Source organism: Notolepis coatsorum (assembly GCF_963971535.1).
Source record: "Notolepis coatsorum genome assembly, chromosome: 9".
NCBI classification, from domain to species: domain Eukaryota; kingdom Metazoa; phylum Chordata; class Actinopteri; order Aulopiformes; family Paralepididae; genus Notolepis; species Notolepis coatsorum.
In genome coordinates this window covers 57,380,473-57,402,112 of record NC_140173.1, presented here as the reverse complement: position 1 = coordinate 57,402,112, position 21,640 = coordinate 57,380,473, and the positions used below count along the sequence as shown (strand labels likewise).

Below are 21,640 nucleotides of genomic sequence, written 5' to 3'. Positions count from 1 at the left end.
GAGCCCAACTATGTTATTCATGTTTACATTTGTACATTCTTCTGGTAATAGCTGTTTCGAGTGTTTATTATTGGGTTGTTGTCGCAGACTCACTGCATGTTCAATTTGCGGCTCGTATGGTACTTCCTTCCTATACCCAGGCAAATCTGTCTTCATATCTCACGCCCCAAAGGCGATAGCGAGGGGGACGTACGCGTGTAGGTCAGTGGCCAATCAGAGCGCAAAACGGGAACCCGGAAACACAAATGCGTTGGTAAAAGCATACAAGTCAGCAGGAAGGGTACTCTGGCAGCTAAGGGTCAGTAACATTGTTCGTCAAACAGTGTCAAACTTGAGTGCTACAGTCTTGAGTGCATAGTAGTGTAGACATATTAGCATAGTAGGTAGTAGCATAGACAAGTTAGATTCCTTAGTAGAAAAGTGCATAATAGTAAAAGACAGTACGAAGGTTAGTAGTTGTTTTTTGTAGTAGTTTATTGATTGAAGAAGTGTGTTTTCAGTCAACGGCGGAAAATTGGGCGGGTTTCGTCTGTCCTGACTTCTGGTGACATTTGGAACTGATTGAATTTAAAGTGAAGTGATCCTGACCTAACTTCTGATTCCCCTCCAGATCATTCTAATGAGCCAGATCTCAGACGTCTCTGGATCAGTCAGTCACTAGACTTGGGTTTGGTCTGTCTGTCTAGATCTGATCCCAGCACAGCCGCATGGTTCCCATCACCAGTTATCTCGTGCAGTGACAAGACAGCACACTCCCACTACAAAGGCTCACTCCAGCTGCCTTTACATCTGGGGCCACAGAGTGTACCATTCTGTGTGTGTGTGTGTGTGTGTGTGTGTGTGTGTGTGTGTGTGTGTGTGTGTGTGTGTGTGTGTGTGTGTGTGTGTGTGTGTGTGTGTGTGTGTGTGTGTGTGTGTGTGTGTGTGTGTGTGTGTGTGTGTGTGTGTGTGTGTGTGTGTGTGTGTGTTTACAGATCCAGCACTGAAGAATCAAACCTCTACTGCTCCTCCACCACTCCACGGGCCAAACTGATTTTGTGACTCCTATTGTTCTGGACCGGGCCAGATTTCACACCTCCACTGCCTCCCACAGTGTATCCGGCTGGGGAGACTTTTTCATCTTAAATTTGTATTCGTCCCATCCGATTCCTTAGCTTTTTTCACTGTTTACTTATCATTCATTGCAACACTAATATATGGGCAGTAGCCCAAGTCAGACTGCCCCGAACCCACTTATTAAAAATTCTCTTGGGGGTCTGAGGGCAGTAGTTAAGTACCCTCCCTTTGTTCACTTTGGGAGCCAGGGCCAACTCAGCCACCAGCCCCCGAAATATAACACCTGAGTGCTAGTTCTAAAGTGGCAGAAGAGCAGCAGAAGGGAACTGAATCTGAAGTGCTCCATCTGTATGTGTGGGCGTGTGTGTATGTGCGTGTGGGCGTGTGTGTATGTGCGTGTGTGTGTGCATGTGTATGAAGAGAAATACATTCTGAACCTTTGTCCTGTTTATGAATACAATATTATGTTTCCATGTTGTATGTGTATGTTGCATTCAAGCTTAAGTGTGTATGCGTGTGGGCGGCTAAGTGGCGCAGTGAGCAAGGCGCTCGCCACTAATGCAGGAGATGCTGGGTTCGAGCCCAGCTCTCGGCATTGCTACCAGCTTGGCTGGTCGTTCAACTAATGCAATTGGCAGTGTTAGGGGTGGGAAGCTGGTGGGTGGGGATCGGACGTTGTGGACAGCGACTCCCACAGGTCGGTTGGTGCGCCTGCGCAGCAGAATCAGGAAGCAACGGGGGCGGCGTGTCCCTCCCACGCAGACCCTCGCCGCTGAGAGATCGCACTGTGCAGGTGAAAAGATGCGACGGCTGCCTCCTCGTGTACCGGAGGGGACACGTGATGCAAGGCTTCGTCCACATTGCAGCCGACCAGTGGGAGGCATGGCCTAACAGCGTTCGAGACAGGGGAGGGTAGAATTGGACAATAGAAATTGGGGAAGGGAGAAAAATAGAATGTGCAACATTGTGTGTAATGTTGGGTCTTGAAGTACGGGCGACAATGTGCATCCGTAGGACACAGTGACCCGGAGTGGCAGGATTTAAAGTCCGTCTGTTTCCAAAAGGGAGGGGGGGGGGGGGGCAGATCAGACAGTATTTATTGTCTCCTGCTGTTGTAGGTTACTTCTCATTGTCTTTGTGCTTATAAATCATATCCTTTCATCTCTTTGTTTCGCTGTTTCTGCCTCCCTAACCATGTGCCAGGCGCTCGTCCTCGGCACCACCAGGGAATCCAGCAACGTTACTAGAACAGTTGATACTGATTGTTCTATTTATTCACAACCAATTGACTCCTAAATCTCCTTTCACATGCAGTTTGCAAGTTTGTATGTTTGAGACCGGCTGATCTCCTTTTTGGCTTATGTCTGCTGTATTACAGCCCATAACACTAGGGAACTTGTGTAGATTCCACTTAGCTACTGTGGACATAAGAAAGACAAACCACAAACGGTTAAGTTCTCGAAAGTAATTTTTTTTTCTTTTTTTATTATCACTGTAAACAATTCCTTTACAAAAACATAATATTCAACCGCACAGTTTATACAATAAAATAATGCTCTCTTAAAAAAACAGAAATATGAACACCTCTACATGAAGGATAAACCCATTCAGAAGAAAAGAAAATAATAGTCGTCATACAACACGGCTTGAATGCTTTTCTACTGATCACTAATTAAAACACTTAAACAAAACAAACACAAACGAATCACGTGTTTCCCACACCTCATGTGTTTGTGGAGGTCCAGGCGGGCCCACCGCAAATAGATTTCCCAAACTAATACAAAAACATAATTTACAATACATACGCACGCACGCACACACGCGCACACACGCCCACACACACGCACACACACACACGCGCGCACACACACACACACACACACACACACACACACACACACACACACACACACACACACACACACACACACACACACACACACACACACACACACGCACGCACACACACACACTTTTCCACTGCTTGGCTGAGTATCCTGCCCGTGCTGGCCAGCCTGCCACCACTGCCCGTGCTGGCCAGCCTGCCACCACCACAAATATCCCACGAAGGTGGAAACCACTGATGCTTTCAACCCAGTCAGTGGTTTCGGTCACTTGGATAATAATAATAATATTCACTTAATTATTAAAGTTATTATTATTACTTGGATAATGGAGTAAACAACTCTGTGAAAATGTAAGGGAGCGAAGCTGAAGTGAAGTCCGTCGCCATGACGACGACTATAGACCACGGCAACACTTCCGGTATTTTGAGCTCATGGGAGAGAGGGGTGGGGGGCGTGAATTTATGTACGGCCATAGCTACAATCACGTGAAGGCTCGAATCAACATTTATTCATTTTATCCCCCGCGCTCTATTCCCCCCTCCCCCTCACAAGCTCCATGTAATGCAGAAGTGTAGTAGTCTATTCTCGAAGTCAACTTCCTGTCTGTTGTTGCTACGCAACTGCAGCGTGGGGGGAAACTGTCCCGCCTGGTACATTGTGTACGCTTCATTTAGTGGAGAAACAGATCGTTAAAGCGGCAAATTAAAGACAATCAAGCGGAATTTTCTTCAGTCCTTCACAATGCCAAAGAGCTGCTGTGTTACGCGTTGTATAATGACAAAAACAGAAATCTAAATCGCAAGTTTTATACAATCACGGAGGAAAAAGTGGCTGGCAGCTAACGTTAGCTACGTTAACCTAGACTAATAGCTACATGCTGAGCTAACGTTAATTATATCATATCGAACCGATAGGAGCTTATCTTATCTAATCTTACGCGGATGTTTGATCGGGTAGTGGCACACGTGGTACCACCATGTAAGATTAGATAAGATAAGCTCCTATCGGTTCGATATGATGTAATTAATGTTAGCTTAGCATGTAGCTACCACGACCACAATCAGCGGGAGCTTCTTTGACTCATATCTCGCCTTAGAATCACCAGAAAGGCTTTCGAAATAGTGAAATGCCATGTTGGCCTCAATATTTTCAAAACAAATCGCATGAAAATGTTATGAAATTAACAAGAATGTGATAAAACATGTAATAAAAACTGAGCTCAACGCATGCATTTGATGGTAGAAATCCGTTTGTTACCCTCATACCAAGATGGCGGCGGTCTCGTGACGTCAGAGTGTCTTCGAGAATGAACCGTTACCATAACATAGATATTATATAAACACTAGATGACTCACCCACGCTGCTGGCCAACGGAGACCGACGTTGCCAAAAGGCGGCCATCTTGCTGCAGGGCAGCACGCCCACTCATAACATGAATGTCTATAGTGCATGTACTATTGAAATAACCATAGCTTGCTACATTTTACACCGTTTGGTTTCTTAAAAACGCCAGAGATGTAGTTATCATACTGCATACTTATAATGGACTTTTTTATTTTTTTTTTACTTTGACCAGTCAGCTGGTTCTTTTTAGCGTTTATCGCTTTTTCGTCGCATTCATACTTGGTCAAGTTCGACCGACAGAAGCAGGCTGAAAGGGTTCAGATGGGGGGAAAGACACTCTGGGAAAGGCACGGCTGCCGTCCGGGATTCGAACGCGCTCAGCCCCAGATCCGCGCGAGCGCGGTTGTCCACGGCGCTGAAATAGCACTCGCGGTACGTGGTGAGCTACTGGAGCTCCCCCTATAATGGACTTTCATATAAAAAAATTTAATACAAATTCTTCCAAGCAAGAATCATAGCCACGTTAATAACATTTGTAATAAACCAAACTGTTTGTGCAGATTATTCACTTTAACAGAATAGTCCACCGAAGCAAGATGGCCACCCGTGAACTACGCTGGAGACTCCGCCTTGAGCCATCTAGTGTTATATCTATGGTCCAGAAGTCGTTCGCCTTTCACTCTGCGAAACACGAAATGCCTACGTCATTTGTCGTTGTCATTCTGTGAGGGGGAAAGTAAAGTGACGACATAATTTGTACTTTTGATTTGAGTCTTGGTGTCAGTACCACTGAATTGTCTAGAACAGTGATCCGCGTTATAGAAATAATGATCATGCAAGTATGAACTCATATAAATTAGGTGTATATGTATATAAACACTTCAAGCACGCATTTCTCATCTTAAAACACGCCTTTTATGTACATTATATTTTGTGATGATAGGCCAATCTGTAAAAAAATATGTAAAATATGTGTGTACGTTTATAATAATAATAATAATAATAATAATAATAATAATAATAATAATAATAATAATAATAATAATAATAATAATAATAATAATAATAATAATAATAATAATAATAATAATAATAATAATAATAATAATAATAATAATAATAATAATAATAATAATAATAATAATAATAATAATAATAATAATAATAATAATAATAATAATAATAATAATAATAATAATAAAAAAAAAGCTAGCAGCATAAGAAGATGGTTAAACATAGAATCACACAGGACAGATAGTGAGACAAACTAGGGATGCTGGAGCTCATGTCTTGGTTTCCTCCATGGGTCAAATACCACCTGCAAATGATTCCTTTGTTTTAACCCTTTCACTACTACACTACCAAATGGTTAACCCTTTCACTGCGACAATACAGAAGGTTAACCCTTTCACTGCCACATGACAAAAGGTTAACCTTTTCACTACTACACTACAGAAGGTTAACCCTTTCACTACCACACTACAGACGTGGTAGTGAAAGGGTTAACATACTTGGATGGCGTCTACCACACCAGGAGTACAAGAGCAAGTTAAGTTGCCGATCACAGAAACCTAAATCTAAATTGGGAAAATCAAATCTAAACTTTCTGGCCCTCTATGGCAAGCCCCACCCACCTGGTACTCCAAGAAGGTTAAAACAAACCTGTGATTTTCTATTTATTTATTTAGATATTTTTTTTTTTACAAAACAACGCATGATCCACGTTTGCTTGTAAAAGGGCGATCGCTGATCCGTTTTCCCAGACCCTCATCCCCGCTTCAGCTCTTTGAGAGGGTGGGTTGTGGACAGATTCACATCGTTCCGCCTTCATGCATCGCTGGAGAACAACAACGGTGACACAGGATACCCTCCGACTCTGTCCTTCGACGTCAAAACACAAATGCCCAGATAAAAACAATGGTTGATACAAAATGCACACAAAAAACAACGTATACAAAAAAAAAATTAAAATCTCTCTCTCTCTCTCTCTCTCGCTCTCTCTCTCTCTCTCTCTCTCTCTCTCTCTCTCTCTCTCTCTCTCTCTCTCTCTCTCTCAGCCTTTATAGATATGGGCTGGTGGTGTAAACTGAGACGTCCCGGAAAGCAAGACGCTGGATATCCTCTCAGCAGCATGGAGGAAGAGGACTAGACAGACAGATCAGTAGCATTATCCGTAACACACAGACACACACACACACACACACACACACACACACACACACACACACACACACACACACACACACACACACACACACACACACACACACACACACACACACACACACACACACACACACACACACACACACACACACACACACACACACACACACACACACACACACACACACACACACACACACACACACACACACACACACACACACACACACACACACACACACACACACACACACACACACACACACACACACACACACACACACACACACACACACACACACACACACACACACACACACACACACACACACACACACACACACACACACACACACACACACACACACACACACACACACACACACACACACACACACACACACACACACACACACACACACACACACACACACACACACACACACACACACACACACACACACACACACACACACACACACACACACAGATTTGATTAGCCCAGACTTGACCAAACACGTGGATCACATCAAGTGCAACCAGAGTTGACTTGTTTATACAATGCTTTTCAAACGATTTCTCTCGATTCTTTTGTGTCCGTCAGTCAGTGGGATTCTATACGAGACAGACGAGAGTGTCCTTGGCAGACATAGATGTGACCCATCCACGCTGTCTGCGAAGAAGAGGATGCAGGGCGACCCTCCCTGTCGCAAACAAAACTTCAAACTTCATAAAAAGTACAAAACGATGCTAAAAACATTACTGTCCATACAAGTCTTGTAATAGCAAATGTGGAGTAGCTCCGGATTGAAAGGTGTTCAGTGCAACCCCTTTTAATGTACAAAGGGCAAACCTTTCTGTGTAGGACCACGGAATGGGGTTCAGGGGGGGGGGGGGGGGGGGGTTGTTTAGGTTATAAGGTATAAGGCAGGCTTCTTCTTTTTTTGGGCGTGTCATACAAAGTAAATAAACTATCTCGCACCCCGCCCACTTTTCTTGATCCTCCGATCACAGCCGCTACAAAGTTCATCTGAGGGAAGCGACAGTTTTGATTGGAGGATCAAGAAAAGAGGGCGGGGTTTGCGATGGGTCAATTGGAATTTGTCTTTTCACATATCCCTCTTAAGATACACATACATTACACACACACACACACACACACACACAGTAGCCCAACACACGTGCATTTCTTCAGGTCAGAGGTCAGAGCGCAGGGTTGCCCACAGTGCAGCGCCCCCCTGGCGCGTACCTGGGTTCAGTGCCTTGCTCAAGGACACTTTTAGAACAGATGGTGGCACTTGCCCCTCTCAAGTCCCCCCAGCCCAAAGCTGGTATATAGCCTCCTTTCGGCTACCGGAGAGTCTCTTTACTTCCAGGATCCTTGCCACCAAGGATGATACCGCTGAAAGTAAAGAATAGCAGAGTGGTGATCTCACGTAAATCAAGGACTCAAGAAATCAACCTTGTTTATGTGTCGATTCTGCCACTGGAGAGATATTGTTTGTACGTGGAGGTTTGGGGAATGTGTGAGTGAATGCAGATGGGGGTCAACAGTGTTCAGGAGGGGAACTGCAGAGTTCAGGTTGATTGTTCAAAGGAGGGTCAATATTATCTTCTGCAGGCGTATGCGTTGATGTTCTTGATGACGTAGAAGCCTATGGTCATGGGGGGCATGGCTATTGTCCGTCCAGCCCTGAGCGTCCTGGGCTTCAACTCTGGGAATGTCTCTTTGTCCACCATGAACAGTTTCTCTCCATTCAGCTGGACATGCCTGTGAAGACAAAGACAAGGCAGTCAGTGGACCGGGACACCTTTCCTACCCTTGTAGGTCATTTTAATTTTAAACCTTTATTTAACCTCATTAGTACTACTAATTTCCATAATTTACAGTCACGTCCAGTGTACATACAGAATGGAGCAAAAAAGCATATAAAATCACACAGCATATAAAATCACAACAATAAGACAACAAGACGAGGCAAAAGTAAAGATAACAAATTAATTAAAACATGTACAACTTGATTGACAAAGGTTGGGGATCAAGGTTTTAAACTGCAACAGAGGGGAGAATCCCAAGCTTTGAGGACGGTGGGAGTTCTATGAGCTAGAGGGGCATCATAATGAAAGGCAGATTTACCCTGTTCAGAGAAAACTCTGGGGTTAGGGATCAGCCAGTCACTAGAACGGGTTCCATAGGTTCCAAAATTCCATTCCAATAATGATGTAGTATAAGGAGATAGCTTACCAATAAGGGCCTTAAAAATGAACAAATACCAGTGTTTGTTGCGCCTCTCCATCAGAGAGGGCCTACCAGTCATGGGTTGTTGATTCATTAAAGGGTCATTTCACAGATTTCTTTCCTGAATCCTATCAGTCTTTTGTGACAATTGGACATATAACGGAACGTAGGCCAATCACGGCCACTCTGTTTGACTGGGAAACGCCCTGGCCAAATTTCGGCCACTCTCCATTTTGCGTAGATGCTGTTTAACGTCGAAAGGTAGGTGCCGTGAAATTATATTTATTTTAGAATCTATATATCAAATGTGTGGCCAAGCTGTCGAGCACGTTGGTAAGTTTTGATGTCACATCACATGTCCTCCTCACAACAGAACGATAGGATTCAAGTTAAAAGTCCATGAAATGTCTCATTAAAGGTACACTATGTGGTTTTGGAACAATCGGACATGGCGTGTTGATGTACCTTGTTATTTATATTGATGTATCTTCAGTACAGTTCAATACAGTCTTCTATGGGTAAAGAATTCATGCAACACGGTTTAAAGCTAGAAACTATCTGTTTGGCTGTGTGGTGGTGGTCCTCCTACCCCCCACCATATTTATAATATAAATAAGCATCCTCTGAGCTTTAAACCTGCAGTAGGCAACCTTTTTTTTAACATTTAGTTTGAATTCTGACACAAAGAGCTGGGTAATCTGAGCGAGTATGGTGGGAGTTGAAGGGGTATAGTATTATATATATTCAGATTCAAATACCTTATTGCCTATATTTACTGTAACATACAGATGAACCACTTCAGGTTCAGTTCCCTTCTGCTGCGCCTCTGCCACCCTTCTACCACTTTAGAACTAGCACTCAGGTGTTATATTTCGGGGGTGACTGAGCTGACCCCAAAAAGAACAAAGGGAGGGTACTTAACTTAAGTGCTCCCCCCGGGAGGGGGTCGGGGGCTACTGCCCTCAGACCCCCAAGATCATTTTTTTATTTTTATTTTTTTTATCTTTTTCCCCCTCCATTTTTCCTCCGATTTTCTCCCATCCCAATGTTAGTCGTATGCCAATTCCCAGTCCCTTCCTGGTCGCTGCGCACTTACCCCCCACAGTCAGATCATCTGGGAGAGTGGAGGCTACCACGTGCTTCCTCCGACACACGTCCAGCCAATCACCGCTTCTTTTCACCTGGCAGCGCGGATTCTCATCGAGAGGGCGTAGCGTGTGGGAGGACCACACTATCCCCCTCAAGTCCTATCCGCGCTTAGCAGGCGCCCCGACCGAACTGTAGGAGTCGCTGTTTACAACGACCCCGACCCACCCCGCCAGCTTCTCCCACCCTCTAATACAGCCAATTGTATTAGTGCAGACGGCCAGCCAAGCTGGTGACAACCCCGGAGCTGTGAGCTGGATTCGAACAGGCGAATCCAGCTCACAGCTCCGGGGTTGGTGACGAACGCAATCTCCGTTCGGCCACCTAACCGCCTCCCCAAGATCATTTTTAATAAGTGGGTTTGGGGCAGTCTGACTTGGGGTACTGCCCCTATAGTAGTGTTGTAATGCATGATAAGTAAACAGTGTGAAAAAAGCTAAGGAATCGGATGGAGCTGGGGCGTTTGGGACGAATAAAAGTTTATGATGAAAAAGTCTCCCCAACCCGATACACTGTGGGAGGCAGTGGAGGTGTGAAATCTGGCCCGGTCCAGAACAATAGGAGTCACAAAATCAGTTTGGCCCATGGAGTGGTTTGATTTTTTCAGTGCTGGATCTGTAATATAACCAATAGGGCATACAGACCCTCATCTGCCGTTTATCTTTGATTATATAGTTTACACTGTTTATTTCTTCTCATATTTTTATATTCAGATGTTATTTTATTGCCTATATTTATGTCTTTCTACTATTACCCTGCTCATACCTGTACCTCCCCTCCCCCCTCCCCCATGCTGCTATGTCACCCGAATTTCCCCAAGATTCAATAAAGGAATATCTTATCTTATCCATATGGTAAGTTGCATGTTGTGGACCCAGGTCTCCGCAAGTTATACGGGCAATGGGAGCGGTTCCGTCTACACAAACAAGTACTGTTTCGATGCGTCAGCGACCCCTGTAACGGGGAAAAGGTCCTGCAACTGGTGGTGCCGACGGTCCTGCGGCGACATATCTATGAGACCCAGCACGACTACGGGGGACACTTCGGTAGGCGGGGGACTATAGACCTGATGAGGCGAAGTTACTTCTGGATCGGAATGGCAGAGGAGGTGAATAGCTGGGTACAACAGTGCAAGCGGTGTGCACTGGCCCGGGACGTATTCCCTAAGTCCCAGGCCCAGATGACCTGCACCAACGTAATGGCGCCCATGGAAGTCCTAGCCATGGACTTTACCCTGTTGGAGATGTCGACGGGTGGCTATGAGAACGTTCTGGTGTTGACCGATATGTTTACCCGATTCACCATCGCCATCCCAACCAAAGATCAGACCGCCAAGACCACCGCCGCCGCGATCATCCGGCATTGGTTTGTGTATTACGGCTGCCCTGCCCGGCTCCATGCCGACCAAGGGCGACATTTCGAGTCTAGCGTCATCAAAGAACTCTGTAGGCTCTACGGGATCTCGAAAAGCTGTACTACACCCTACCACCCCCAGGGGAACAGCCAGTGCGAAATGTTCAACCGGACCATGCACGATATGCTGCGTAGCTTGCCCGCGGACAAGAAGCGAGACTGGAAAGAACACCTGCCAGAGTTGGTACTTACGTACAACTGCCACGTGCACTCCTCCACGGGGTACTCCCCCTTCTACTTGCTCTTCGGGAGGGACGCAAGGATGCCCAGGGACGTACTGGGAGGCAAGGATGCCGTGGACGGCGATGCGGAGAACTTGGACGAATGGGTCCAGGGACACCACGAGCGACTGAAGGTTGCCGCGGAGGCCGCGGGAGCCACGGCGAAGCACGCGTCTCACAGACGCAAGCGGATATATGACCGAAAGTCCAGAGGTGCGCTCGTGAGGGCTGGAGACCGGGTCCTGCTGCGCAACCACCGACCCAGGGGTCATAATAAGATACAGGACAAGTGGGAGCCTACGCCCTATCTGGTGGTTGCACAGAGCCACGAGGGGACGCCGGTGTTCACTGTCCGGCCCGAAGGAGGGGGCCCAGAGAGGACTGTACATCGGGACCAGCTCAAGCCCTGTTCCTTTCCGGCGTCCGATCGGGAGAGGCGTGCACGGGTCCCCCGGAGGGCTCTTACGCACTCGCGGAGCTCGTCTGAGACAGACATGGGAGGAGCCATCTATTGTCCTCGGGAACCGCGTCCCAGGGCGTGTGACCCACCCAGGTCCCCTCGGGCCGTCGTTGGGGTCGTGCCTGACGGGGGAGGAGAGGTGGAGTTGGACCCCTCAAGAGAGGACGGCGAAGACGGAGGCGAGGAGGGCGCTGTGGGCGACCAACCTGTGGCCCCGGAAGGCGAGGCCGCGGCCGATGACCTGTCGGCAGGAACAGACGAGTCTGACACGTAGTCGTACATGGGAGGGGTCGGACCAACCCGGCCCCAGAGGAGCACCAGAGGTCGGCTACCCGCCCGGTATCGCCAGGACTACGTGCTGAAGAGTGTATTCGTTGAACAGTGTTTGCAATTCATGAACGAGTGTGTGAAACTGTTGGTCTAGGGTGTCTACATGTGTGTATTAAACTGGTGTTTCACTTGTGTAACTTGCAGAGGACTTTGCAAGTTTAAAGTAGGGGGAAATGTAGCCCCCTGAATATGTCTGGCTACTATTCAGGGTGGCTAACGTTAATCTTTTGCATTCCCTGTGTTCACAAGGACGTTGTAACCAGTTGACCGCTCTTGATCATCCCTCCTGGACATGGACAATTAACGTGCGGTTCTCTTTGATCACCCCTCCCTGACATTGACTATTAACTTGCTGCTCTTTGATTCTCCTCCTTCAAAACATTGACGTTTCATAGCGAGACAGTACTACAGGTGCTGGCAGGCGGCGGTGGTGGTCGCTGGGCAGGAAGGACATCAGACGAGGAAGAATGAGTTCAACGCCAAGTGCACCAGAGAAGGACTTCCTCTTGGACGTTCTACACCGAGGAGAGAGGACGTCTATCACAGGAGCACCAGCGAGCGAGCGTGCGAGGAATAGACTCAGCTACAAAACGGGTTATTCCAGAAATACAAGCGGTAGTTGAGCGTTTGATTAATGCGCAGGATAAACTCAGTTACACAACGGGTTATCCTAGAAATATCTGCGGTAGCTTAGCGTTTGGTTCATGTGCCAGAGACACTGTGAAGGAATCAACAGGCAAGCAGCGCCGAAGAGCAGGTGGTAGACATTAGCCACCTTGCGTTAGTTGTTTATAGGCATCATAGCAGGAGGGTTCAACACGACCCACAGTTTAGCTGTGTTTAGGCGAGTACCACAGTTTAGCACGTGCGCCGGCCCACCTCAGCAGCCCAGCAGAGGACGCCACTACACTGCACGCTTCTCCAGCCTCTCCAAGCCGTTGCCCAGCATCACCTGCCCCAGCGTCTACTCCGCCCCGCTGGCTGTTATCGCGGGATCTGCCATCTTAGCATCCGGACTAGTGGTGCTAAGATTGGGCCCGTCAGCTTTGAACGGGCACTGGAGAGCAGTGTATAGGGGCGCCCCAAACATTTCAAGTCGGCTTTAGATAGGACTTTATTTGCTAAATGTGGGCCCACTGTTAATTTCTTTTGAGTGTAATAATATGTGTGTTCCTTTATAAAATTCCCATTCAGTAATCCCTTTATCCCTCCCCTCTCTCCCCACCTATGGAGTAGTGGAACAGTATATATAAACCCTTAAAGGGAAGGTCTTGTTACTGTGTCTAGCCCAGTGTGGGAAGCACTTTAGTCTGTGTTACAGAGCGAGAGCACTAGGTGGCCAGGGCGTAATTGTAACTTGTATCAGACTGTAATCAAGTGTAACTTGAATCGCCATCACTAAACAAACACTGAATGGGAGCACTGTGTTACTGAGTCCGTGTCTTAACCCTTTTCTGCCCGGGTAATGCTCATTATTATTTAACCCTTTCCCCACCCCTGCCTATAGTTCGTTGTTAAAGGTCTCTACAGGTCATTAAGGAAGGGTACTGCTTTGGGGAGCGCAAACATTATCCATCTTACTGCCGTCAGGTGTGGGAGGGCTCAGGAAATATTGAGGGAAGTGGGGGTGTGTGGGGAGCTACTGCTGATCGCCCTGGAGGGCAAGAAGGACCAGAGTACCATCCCTAGGTCAGTGAATCCTAGGCCCCATCCGCTCCTGCTGCTCGACCTCCATTTTGACAGTCCTGGACTAGAGTCGGGGATCCAGCTAGACTCAGCTCTGCTGCATCCCGCTACCAGGTGGCCGTGTACAACCACTCCCATAAAGCAGGGATAATCCACCCTGCTACACATGGCGTGGGGTGGTTCAATAACCATTTGATTGATTGATTGACATTTTTTATTAACTAATTGCAGAATGGGTACAGTACAGTACAGCTCAATACACACAATTGTTAAGGGGATGCAGACCAGAGAAAGACTTTCGTCTTGTTTACATCAGGGTTCCCCATTTTCAATTCATAATGACATTTATGACATACACAACATACAGGTATACAGATATAAAAATCGAATCATCTAATCTAATCTTATCATGACATTTATGACATACATGACATACAGATATACAGTACTGTTACATTTGTGACATACAAGATATGCAAATATACAGTACTGTTAAACATATCCTAACAGAAAATATATACATACGAGGGGGAGGAGACTGTACCTTGGGAGGGGGTGGGTGGGGGGGAGGGGGTGGGTGGGGGGAGGGGGTGCAAGGTGCACGCATAGGGAGGGGGGGTTTGGACATTTACGGGGGCCAGTTTCGAATTGCAGCCTCCCGCAGGTGCTCTTTGAGAGCGGTTTCGAAGGTGGGTAGGGATTCAAATTTTTTTACAGCTGTGGGTAGGGCGTTCCACATTGATGTGGCATAATTGCAAAACGTGTTTAGTCCCTTGTTTGAGCCGAATCTGGGTTGAACATGATTTGTGCAGCTCCCTCTGATGTTGTGGTCGTGGTATTCACTGACCTTTGGGAAGTATTTCGACATGTACCAGGGTACCTTAGTGGTGTAGTGTATCTTGTAGACCAGGCCCATTGCAAGTTGCTGTACTCCGTCGTCTACTCTAAGCCATCCTAGGTTGTCAAAATGGGCAGGGGTGAGGTGGGTTCTAGGAGTAAGGTCAAGCAGTAGTCTGACCAGTTTGTTTTGTGATGTTTGTAATCTTGTTTTTAGTGCACACACACACACACACACACACACACACACACACACACACACACACACATACACACACACACACACACACACACACACACACACACACACACACACACACACACACACACACACACACACACACACACACACACACACACACACACAAATGCAATTCCTACATACTGCATCTCGAACTATACAGCGTACAGTACATTATGTGGTGTTGAAGAAACAGAGCATACAGCCAAGGGATACAGTATTTTGATTCATAGCAAATTATTGATCAATTTGTGACTGAGATCCGAGCGTATGTGGTGTCGAAGTGACATAGAGCACAGCTAATGGACACAGTGTTTCGATTGATAGGACACGTAGCGCAGGTCAGTTGTGATAACGTGTTGTTATTTTATGATTATTGTCTAATTTATACTCATTATGTGTCTGCACTTTATGCATTGCTTTTATCTAATCAATTCTCTGCTCATTTTATGTCAATTCTTTGCTCATTTTATGCCTATCTATATTTATACCAATTCTATGCAGATTGTATGCCTATGTCTATTTTATGTCTACATTCCTGCTGTGAAGCACTTGGGGGCTGCAATTCTTGTATGAAAGGGGCTATACAAATAAAGGTAGGATATGTAATAACGGTATCTTTTTTCGATACTTTAGTCTCTAAAAATGTAATCTACCTAGTAACGAGGACAGAGAGACTTAGGCTCAGCTTCTTCCCCCAGGCCATCAGAGCCTTGAACACTCTCCACGCACAAGCACACATGAGCACACACACAACACACACTGTACACGCGGCTCACACACTAGCAGCCACTTTAACATGAGCACACGCACACTCATGCTGCACACACTCACACTACGGACACTTTACAGAAGGAAAGATCACTTTAAGAATAGTATAGCTTGAGATCGTAATAATATAGCATTGTATAGCAGTGTACATAAAGACCCAATGCCTCATCCGTAGCTAACAGTGTAAATCAAATCAAATCAAATCACATTTATTTATAAGGCCCGACAACACACGTTAATGTCCCCATGGGCCGTACAAGTCTTCTTTAAACAAGTCAAGAAGAAAACATAACAATAAGTCAAGAACAGAACAAGAACACCATAAGGTCCAACAAATTTAAAATAAATGCAAATAAATGAAAGAATGCAAGCACTCCCAGACATACCCCACGCGAAGGTAAGGAAAAACTCACTAAAACCTAACAATAGGGAAAAATGCTCCACAGGCAGTGTGGAGGAGAGAAACCTTAGAAGGGCCATTCAAGGGGGGATCTCCCTTCTTAGATGTCGGTGATAGTAGTGTTGCAGACTAACAGTTGGTAAGCATGCACTCAAGTGTGTAGTGAAACACAGATGAGTGCATGCAATAGCAACTGAACATTTTGAAAGATTAAAGATAGAGCTGATAGCGATAGCAACTGAACATTTTGAAAGATTGAAGATAGAGCTGATAGCGAATCTATTTGAGGCACAGGGGCGGCGCAAAGAGGGTCGCGTCCTCCCCGTCTTAATCACGGGACATTCAACACTCCGGTCATTGCTCAGGGACAGCCGGAGACAGGGAGATAGGGGGTGGCGCAGAGAGGGTCGCGAACTCCCCGACATCATCGCGGGACGTCCGGCACTCCGGTCACCACTACGAGACCTCCGTGTACGAGTACTATGTGTACTGCACTGCCACAGGACCTAGCATGTCCTACCATGCTCTGTAAATAGCTCATGTACAGATACCGATATGCCTACTTTGTTTACTTGTTTATTGCACTATGTCGCTCTATTGGTTGGACTCTTATTATTATTACTTGTATTATGCACATCGTTGCGGGCGAGACCCCCCGCATTTCACTGTATACCTGTATGCCGTGACAAATAAAACTCTTGTAGCTTGTATCTTGATCTCAGTTGTAAAAAAAAAATCCAAACTTCAAATAATTTATTATCATATTATAATATTGCAGCAAGCGTTGTCTGCATCTAGCTTTGTAAAGAGTAACAACACTTGCGACCGTTTTCGGCTTGCCATTGCCCCGACTGCTTTGTTGTTGAATCAAGTCAAATCCTAGGTAAGCGTGTATTGTGCGTGTGAACGTTGACGTGAACGTGCGGCACACTTCATAGGTTTTCGCGGTAAACTAAACATTGATGTCGGCGAAAAAAATAAATGTAAGTATAAAAAAAACACTAATGTGGCACCGGCGGATCTCACGTCATTCGGTACTCGGTAGTACCGACGTGATTTGGTCGGTACCCTTAAAATTACCTAATTCGGTACCCATCCCTACTGTACATACTTGCATAATCCTTTTTAAATATCTGTAGATACTATATCTATATCTGTGCATATCCCTTACCTACTCTTACTAGTTACACTGCTGGCTAGTATGACTTACTACCATAGTGTCTTTATACCTGTATCACTGTACATATTACATAATACAACTCTGTACATGCATCTGATTAGCACTATTACTCAGTAGTACTAATCTATATATTTTATACTCAGTTTAATCACCTGTACATTGTATATTACTATTGCACTTTACTGTTACATTTACACTCTGGTTGGATGCCAAACTTATTTTTGTTGTACTGTACTTGTGCTGTATAATGACAATAAATCCCGGCCCAAACCATAGTAACAGGCTGAACCAGAGTCCGTGCAGTGTTTATTATTAAGACAGTCCTAACAGTTCTCAAGTTCACCAGCCATTAGTTCTCCAGCAATTGGCAGCAGTCCGTGCCCACAGTTGTGGACCCATGGACAGAGCTCCTTGTTTCCTAAATGTGTCCCCAGAACGTCCTCAATGTCCTTATGAGACGGTGAGGGTTTTTATGAGGATAAGGGTATAGAGGGCCTATAGCCTGTAGGACCATATCTTCAAAAAGAAAACAAAGACAACCCCTTATTATGCACTTCCTGCTTTCTAAGCTTCTGTAGTTGTACACTTGGGGGCGCCACTGTAACAAATGTGCAGTGCTATTACAATGCAGCAATATGCAAATGTTAGATGTGACCTGTCTGTTGTAAATATACCTTAATAATCTCATATACCCCGGTGCTCCTATCCCCCATTTTGTTTCATGTCACCAGTTACAAAAAACCATACAAATTAAATGAATTGATATTAGATTAGATTCTCATTTATTGTCATTATACAGCACAAGTACAGTACAACGAAAAGAAGTTTGACATCCAACCAGAGTCCAAACTTCTTTTCGTTGTACTGTAGCCTACTCATGCGGTATAATGACAATACATTTTAATCTAATCCAATCTAATCTAATATCAATTCATTTGATTTTTTCAGAGCTGGAAAACAGAAAATATGAGTAAATATATATATATTAATAATAATGAATAAACATGAATAAATACTACTTACAGTACTTCATGTAGTTTGTTCCCCTGCTCCTAAAGACGCTCTACGTCATGCATACTGTAGCTGTCTCTACGCCTGTACATCACAGCCTGCTAAACAGTCTTTCAACTCTCTAGCATAGGAGAATGGGTCTACTTCTGCCACACAGAGGCCTGCTGAGTGGAAGGAATTTGGCACTATAGTTTGAGGCTTTAAATCTAACACTAATGAGCACCCTCTCGCGAAATAAGCCTTTACCCGCACTGCCAAAACCATGCCACATCAGCAGACTCAGAGTGATGAATAGGGTGAATAGAAGAAGAAATATCCCCAAAACTATTTTGAAACAATTCTATGAGAACAAAAACACATAATTATGATTTTCCATTAACGTAATTGAGAAGAGAAACGCTTTCCTGCAAAAACAGTGGCATTCCAGATGAAGGGGCTAATTTATTAAGTCCACTGACGCAGCCTAACCTATTCCAGAGGGCAAAACTTTCCACTTTCCCATATAGGCTTTAAAATTATGGTATGGCGCCCCCTGTTGAAATGCTGCCATCCTCCTATAATAATAATAATAATAATAATAATAATAATAATAATAATAATAATAATAATAATAATAATAATAATAATAATAATAATAATAATAATAATAATAATAATAATAATAATAATAATAATAATAATAATAAACTTTATTTGTATAGCACCTTTCATACAGAAACTGCAGCTCAAAGTGCTTCACAACAGAAAAAAGACAGGCATAAAATGAGCACATAAAGTGCAGACATAAAATCACAGTTTTTTACATTAGGATCTAACATCCCAACAGGCCACCTTGTTTATGGTTTGATTCAGTTTTAAATAGACAATAATAAAAAGAGTAAGATAAAATAGAATAGAATAAAATAGTGCAATAGTGCAGTGCAATACAATTGTAGAATATAATAGATTAAAAAAATATATATATTTTACAGTGCAATAAAATGGTTCTGGATTACTGTTCAACAGTTCAAAGTCGTCTTTACCTTCTCTGTTTGGTATCCACAGTTTAAAACTTGACAGTCTTCCCTCCTGTTTTATACCCACTTTGACCCTTTGAACCTCCCACCCAGGGCAAACCCAGGGCAAACCATAAAAAATTGTCAAACAAGGGTTCTTGGGAAATGAAGCAAAACTCAATGAAACTGAGTGAAACTCAATGAAACTTGAAACTCAATGAAACTGAGTGAAACTCAATGAAACTTGAAACTCAATGAAACTCAATGAAACTGAGTGAAACTGAGTGAAAGTGCTCCGTCTTCATCTGTTCACGGTGACAGGAAGTTGCTGATTAATGTTTTAACCTCGGGAGCTGGACTCAGATGCCATACCATAAATGAATCATGACGTGTGCTGGTATTACACATTTTGCTTGAGTGTTCTGTATCAGAGTGCACCCCCTGGCTATAATCACATTCAGATGTATTGAAAGGACCTGACCTCATAGTACCTTTGCGAGCAGAGAGGACAGAATTGCAACCAAGATCATACAGAGTTATATGGGTTATCTGCAGGTGTATAAGTAGGTATATAGGAGGATTATATGCAGGTATATTCAGACAGATATGGATAAATACATGTATATATGCAGTAAATATAAATATATATATGGTATATACAGCATTATTGTACATGCTATCATACAGAGTTATATGGGTTATCTGCAGGTGTAGTAGGTAGGTATATAGGAGGATTATATGCAGGTATATTCATACAGATATGGATATACCGTATGTATGCGGTAAATATGCAGTAAATAAGCAGTGTTGCTAAAACCTTAACGAAAGTCTCTCCAAATTGCCAGAAGTGAGGTCTGAAACAGAACCATAATTTAGCTCCTCACACGCAAATTCATTACCACATAATCCTCTTCTGATACCACAGACCTTCCTCACGCTGTTATGTTGTACAGTATGTAAGACCAGGACTGGGTCGGAATTAAGACCTGATGCGTGCACATGCGCACGCACACACATTTAGAATCTTTATTTATGTCCACATAAAGACAATGTTTAAAGGACACAAATATTATTATTCTGATACATTCGTGCCCAAATTGACAACCGCAACCAAAGTTACACACACACATGGATGAGGAATCAACACACAGCTCATGGATACAGATAGCAGCGTCTTCTCCAAATTGCGCGGCTGCCAATAATTGCTGACACTGAGCAATATCTTGCTAATTGTTTGGCTCTTCTCTTCGGAAGACCGGCCATCTGAAGGCCTCTAACACCCAACTTATGAACATGACCCTGGCTTCCAAATATGAAGACTAAAAGTTTACAGTTGTAGCCGAGTTGTGATATGGTATGCTCTAACAATTGATACTTTAACATTTTGGTTGTAAAGGCTTCCTCTACTGTAGTCAAACGTGCAGCCAACTTCTAGGATGAGACCCTCTCTGTTATTCTCATTAACAACAGCAACATCGGGGGTGTTTGCTGAAATATCAGAGAACAGTGAATTGTCCCTACACAGATTGAACATATGGCTTCACGCTGGTGTGCTTATACAGCTTTTTTTTTTTTTTTTTTTTTATACAGCTTGTTCTCCTCATTTTCTATTTTTTTCTCCCATCCCAATTTCGTATTGCCAATTCTCCCCTCCCCTGTCTTGAACATTGCTAGACTATGCCCCCCACTGGTCGGTTGTAGTGAGGATAAAAGCCTTGCATCATGTGTAGGGTGACCAGATGCAAAAAGTCCAAAAGTGGGACAACAGTAAGATTTTGGTGGGACAAAGTGGGACAACAGTACGATTTTGGTGGGACAAAGTGGGACAAAGTGGGACAGATAGATAATGTAATTTTTTTTATTAGAATAACTGCCATGGTCTTCACTGAATAGATTTAAATCAAAGGTTAAAGGTTAAATCAAAATAAATACAAATTAAATACCACCTAACATCTGTTTTAAATATTCAAACGTCATCACTTGACAGTCTGTCTTGTGTTTGATATTCCCTGTTAACACAGAACTAGGGAAAACAGTGTAGTATAATACAAAAATAATAATACAAATAAATTGTGTTTCTATATTAGAATAACTGCCATGGTCTTCACCGAATAGATTTAAATCAAAGGTTAAAGGTTACCACAGTCGGCTGACCTGTATGAATGGGAGTGTTGTACTGTGTGATAGACACTTGTTATCTCAGCTGCAGTGACCTTGTCCGTCTGACTATCATTGTTTGGTTTAAAAAGAAACGTATCCATAGATCTGGATGTTTCTTTTTGGTGAGCCACTTTCAA

General features: G+C 44.3%; 1 protein-coding gene across 1 annotated transcript in view; it reads right to left on the bottom strand.

Moving 5' to 3' along the window:
* Positions 1-8,021: 8,021 nt before the first annotated feature.
* The window catches only part of hpse2 (heparanase 2), a gene marked incomplete at both ends in the record, with an annotated part of 232,999 nt that continues 219,380 nt past the window's right edge, over positions 8,022-21,640 (bottom strand). The window contains one exon of the mRNA XM_084321875.1: positions 8,022-8,184. Coding sequence (XP_084178001.1) covers positions 8,022-8,184 — 163 coding nt within the window. The remainder of the gene's footprint in view (positions 8,185-21,640) is intronic.